We start from the raw sequence: 5,517 nt of genomic DNA, 5'->3' as shown, positions 1-5,517 counted from the left end.
AAAACTACAGGGTCAGCTGGGAGTCATGGTCCTCCAGCTCAGGGCACTGAGACCTTTTTGATCTGTCATCCATGTTGAAGACAAAGGCAAAAAACGCATTAAACACCTTTGCCTTTTCTATGTCTCTATTTGTGAAGTGACCATCTTTATCCTGTAATGGGCCAATGATATTTCTATACTGCATTTGCCATTAATATATTTGAAAAAAATCTCTTCTCACTGTTGCCCATGTTTCATCTCCAACTGATGGACTGGCCAGCTTCATCTCCAATTGGTCTTTGGCCAAATGAATTTTCTCCCTACAGCAGCAAGCAGCATGCCTGAATTCTTCCAAGGTCACCTGTCCTTGCTTCCACCAGGTATATACTTTCCTTTTTTAACTTCTTTCCAAGAGATCTATGTTCAGCCAAGCTTGCCTGCTTGACTTGCAATATTTAGGAATTGCCTTCTCCTGTGCCCTTAGGAGGTGATGTTTGAAAATTGATTATTTTATTTCTTTTGTTATCTTGTTACTTCCTCTTACTCTGCTGTTGAAGCACCTTATATCTGGTCTTTCGGAAGAGACTTATGCTGATCTCATCGTTCTGTAAAGGCATGAGATACCACTGAGCAACCTTTGGCTTAATTAAGTTTTTGCTGTGGAATTATGATTTTATTTCCTGAGAAATTGCATGAGACTAATATAATGAGGAATTAGTTGTTACAGGCATAAGACCTTATGAAATAACAAACAAACGACATGATCATCATGGTAAACTCTTTGGAATGGCTTTTCCTGTCCAAGTTCAGGGAGGTGAAAAGTGGTGGAAAGCTATTAAAGCAGAATAAGCTGTGAGAAGAAAGACAACCAGTTCTGTCATCTACATTAACATACTGTCTAAGTTTCAAATACTTCTGTGGGGAGGGTTGTTGTACACATGGAACAGAGAACATACTTAATTTAGCCTGTTCAGATCTTCTGCGTTTTTGTGAGTACATGCAGGATCATGTAATTATTCTTGTAATTTTCTAAAGTGTATATTTGATATTGGTCTTTCCATCTTTGAGAGACCAAAACTCTGATGCCATCAAATACCAAATACTGAGATCTGCTTTTAAAAGAATTTTGATGTTGAAATTCTGGTTTGTCTGATGATTTGTTTTAAACTCCCCATGCTTATCCCACTCTGTATGTGTGTGTGACAGTGATGGTGGCCAACTCCATAATTTTTAAAGTGACTGCAAGTAAAGCCTTTTCATGTTGCAAAAATTCTCACACCCACCTCTACTAACTCCTTCCCAGCAATTAATTCTGCCAGAATGTTCTCCACACATTTGTGTTCATCCTTCAATAATATCACTGCTGCTTCTGGGAGTTTTTTGTCCTCTCTTTCCAGAACAGTGGGTGAAGTTGTAACTTTCCGTTTCTGCCTCATTTGTTCCTCCTGACCCAGCAAACACTTCAGGGGAAGGAAGACTAAAAAGCAAGGAGCCTTTCTTCCATCCACCTAGTGGAGAGGAAGAGGGGGCAGGAAAGCTCAAGTCTTATCCCTTTTTAAAACCTAAGGAATCAAACAAGGGCAAGTATATGGACAGGGCTTCTGAGCTATATGTACTATTGGATTTTTTGCTTTGTTACACTTATGGATGATGTATCTCTTCTTCTGGATAAAAATGTGAACATTGGCACAGAAATTAGGCATTAAATATGATTTACTTAATAATTGTACATATATTTTTGGTCTATATCATCCCAGTTAACTGCCTTCTCTTTCACCTAGCTAGTGGTTAGCCCTCTATTCTGTGTCTCTCACTTATGATGACTGAGTTGTATGACTGACATGATGACCATTTATGTTAGCTCCAGTTTTTCACCTTTTGCAGTATTATAGTACTCCCAAGTCTATCTTGCTCCTAGCATTACTCCAGTCACCAGGAGACACCCTTGGGACATTCAGGCCCAGTATCATCCATGTTGCTCTGGGCTCTTCCTGTGCCTGGAGGTCAGACCTAGGTGGTCTCCAGGAGCTTAAGGATATGGCAAAGCAACAACAGAGGCTAGAAAGTAGGGCAGAGATGGATTAGTCATGTGGGGAGGGACATTCAGGGAGGCAATGGGCTGGGGAAGCAGACCTGCCTGTGTCTGCTTACAAAACTTCAGCCAGTCAATACTGTGCATGACATATACGTAACTTTAGAGTGTTATATGTCCAGCACGTTTCCAGTGCCTGCTTTGGTAGAAATGCCAAAGTCCTTCAGAACATGGTAAGCTGGGGAAAATGCTTCTTCCTATTTTGAATGCTGGCATTGGCAAAAAATCGAGGTATGATTTCTAAAAGGGAGATTCCGCCTCCGGAAAAGGTACCCTGCGAAACAGCCTTGCAGAGCCCTCCGCCCGTGGGAGTAATTTCAAAGAAATTTCCAAATGTCTCTCCCTCTGGCGCCGGGAGGTGCTGCCACGCACCCTCGCGACGGATGCGGAGTCCCCGCTGGGAGCCGGGCAGAGCCGAGGCCGCCGGGGGCGGGCTGGGGAGCGGCTCACGCCGCGCTCTCGCCCCACGGCCGCCGGCATCGCCGGCACCGCCGGCACCTGCGGCGGCCCCGGACCCCGCCAGGGCAGCGAAGGCTCCCAGCCGAACTCAGGCGGGGGCAGGTGGCCCTGCCCCTCGGGCACCTCCTGGCGCCGGGGCGGAGGGGCACGGGGCAGGCACTGCTCTCACGGCCGCCCGCGAAGCCACCTCCCGCTCCCGCTGCCGCCGCCGCCCTCGGGCGCTTGCTCTGGGCGGGCGGCCCCTCCCCGCCCCGGCGAGGAGGAGCGCGCCTCCCGCCCCCTCCTCCGAGGGAGCCGGGCAAGGCATGTGCGTGCGGGGTGGCGCCTGCCGGAGGCGCACCAAGCCCCGGGCTGGCTGCGCGGCGGCCGCGGCATCCCGGCGCACCATGCCCATGCCGCTGCCGCCGCCGCCGCGGCTCCTCCTCTCCGCCTCCCGCGCGGGAGCGCGCCCCGCTCCACTCCCCGGCTGCCTCCTGCAGCAGCGGCGGCGGCGGCGGCGGCGCTGAGGGAGTTGCGCGGACTCTGCCCGATGTGGCAAGAAGCGATCATGATGAGGAGGAGACGCCGCTACCTGCTGGATCGGGCAGAGCAGGCGGGCGGCGGCTACGGGGCCAGCGCCGAGCAGTCCCGCTCCCGGGACTGGCTCTACGAGTCCTACTACTGCATGAGCCAGCAGCACCCGCTCATCGTCTTCCTGCTCCTCATCGTGATGGGCGCCTGCCTGGCCCTGCTAGCCGTCTTCTTCGCCTCCGGGCTGGTAAGAGACACCCTCCCAGTCTGGGACCCGCGCCGTCCCCGGGTATCCCCGCTTCCGTTGTCCGGCATCCCCTCTCCCGCCGCCCCGCTGGCATCCCCGCACCCGGAGCTCTCCGTCGAGCCAAGCTGAACCGAGCCGGGCGGGACGGAACGGGACTGGACGGGACGGGTGAGAACCAGTGCTGCAGCTCCTGCGGCGGAAAGTTGGTGGCGGGAGGCGCCTAGGTGGCGGCGGGGGCCAGGGAACCCCCGCCCAAACTTTGCTGCCCGATGTTTGGAAGCGGCGCTGGAGCAGCGGCCGCGCGGCTGATGGAGCGAAAACCGAGTCAACAAGCGCATCGAGTTTAATTCACTTAATTCCTTGGCTCCGTTCTCTTCCAACTAGCGTCTTGGCCGTGGTGGCCTTTGTAGTGGCAGGGTTTAAATCGCCGCACAAAGATGCAGTAGGTACCCGTATCTAAAGTAATATTTTTAGGGCAAGCAAGCAGGGGCCGTGCCATCCTTATGCACTCTCCCCCCCCGCCCCCGCTTCCCCGATACCGTTTTCTAGCGTTTGACCCATTTTTCTCAAGGAAGCCTTTGGGACAGCGCAGCACTCTTTTTAAGGAAGGTGAAGTTTGGCCGGTCGGATCCCTTTTCCGCATGACCAGTGCGGCGCTTCCAGCTTTTGGGAGGAAAAATATGTCACAGATGCAGATGACAGTCGATATCAGTTTATCTCTCCCAGGAATTAGTGGCATTTGTCCTTGCGTTGAACGCAAAGGAAAAGCTGCAGGGAGCAGTAAAATTCTTGCTCCTTACAGTTTTCCTGCTGTTAGTGATTAGAGACAGGCTGTTGATATTACTGTATACTTCTGAAGTAAATAATGGGATTTGAGTGGTCTCAAACTCTTTTTTAAAATACAGATCTTCTGATGGTCTCTTGAAAAGTGTAATGTTTATTGAATAGAGCTTGTGGTCTTTAAAGGCGAGGATGAGTAGGTTAGTATAATCTAATGGACTCTCTTCCAGAGGCACTGCAGCTAGTGTTTCCTTATACTGAGAATCCTGCTTTCTTGCTTGACCAAACTTTTGCTTTAAAAACTGCAGGAACTGCTTGCAGGATTAGCTGAACTTCGAGTCAATTGGCGGTATATTTCCTTTTACTATTTGTATTAATTGTATTTTGTGCTTTTTTTTAATTCAAGTGCCATTCCTTTTAAGTACAGAACAGTTGCAAAAGGGCTAATGTGAGGCCAGTAATGGTGATAGGAATAATTCAGCTGCTTAATGTCTAAATGTTTCAGTTTTGGAGCTCTGTGTACAAAATACGTGTTTGACCACTTATCTCATTCTGGTGTGTTAACTTGGGTGCTTGTCCATCAGGGCTGAAGGGACCAATGGAAGGTGGAAATGAAGACCATCAGGCATATGCTGAGGCGTAGTTGGGTGTGGAGATGTACACCATACTCACCTACAGTCAAGGTGGCAGAATTTGGGCTTGGCAGTGTTTAGCACTAAATTTTTGTACCTTCAATTGTGGTGTGATCTAAAGATTGTGGTTATTTTGGTAATTCTGTTTCTTGAGGTAAATCATTTACAGTAACAACGGTGGACATAGCTTTGGGCCTGGGTCAAAGGACTGCTCAAAGTTATGGAAACAAATCTGTGAGCTGGCTGAATCTTGCCAGGCATTCCTATTTCAGAAAAAGTGAATTTTTATAGTTCAGTCTGCATTTAGAATTCCAGACATACCGGAAAAGTAAAAAAATGCTTTTAAAACCCTTTTCCTGAGCCTTTATCTTCCTGTAGCTAACAACTGGATGGGTGAGTGGAGAAAGAGGTGGGGCTCATCCTTGAAGTTTCCAGTCGACAGATGAAAGTAACTTCAGGCAGAGAGAAAGCTTGCCTATATGGATTTCCAGCCACAGGAAGTTGGACAAAATCCTTTGGAGCCTTGCCCAGAGTTTCACCTAAAAGAGCTTTATTATAGTCTAGTTTCTGTTACATTTGTGATTAAAATATTGAATTTTAATTGAAAACCACTGAAGGTTTAGATATGTTTCTCCCACATCTGCATAAAGAATACACATTTTATATAGCAGTGGAATCTTAGTAATTTTTTTTGTGCCTGATGATTTAAAAGGGACATGCAGTTAGGAGTATCTGAGCCACAAAAGGCAGTACTAATATCCTTGTCTTTTATTTTGCACAATTTGTACGCGTGTGATTGTTTTGGCAGAAGATTTAAT

General features: G+C 48.5%; 1 protein-coding gene across 1 annotated transcript in view; it reads left to right on the top strand.

Annotated features, from left to right (window-relative positions):
* Nucleotides 1-2,927: 2,927 nt before the first annotated feature.
* ADCY2 (adenylate cyclase 2) overlaps nt 2,928-5,517 on the top strand; it is a 206,652-nt gene continuing 204,062 nt past the window's right edge. Inside the window, exon 1 of the mRNA XM_027878943.1 lies at nt 2,928-3,287. Coding sequence (XP_027734744.1) covers nt 3,060-3,287 — 228 coding nt within the window. The 5' untranslated portion in view covers nt 2,928-3,059. The remainder of the gene's footprint in view (nt 3,288-5,517) is intronic.

This window comes from Empidonax traillii, unplaced genomic scaffold, assembly GCF_003031625.1.
Source record: "Empidonax traillii isolate 1590-97213 ecotype Southwest subspecies unplaced genomic scaffold, ASM303162v1 scaffold48:size2401408, whole genome shotgun sequence".
NCBI lineage: Eukaryota > Metazoa > Chordata > Aves > Passeriformes > Tyrannidae > Empidonax > Empidonax traillii.
Note: the sequence above shows the minus strand (reverse complement) of the source record. Positions and strands in the feature narration are given on the sequence as shown.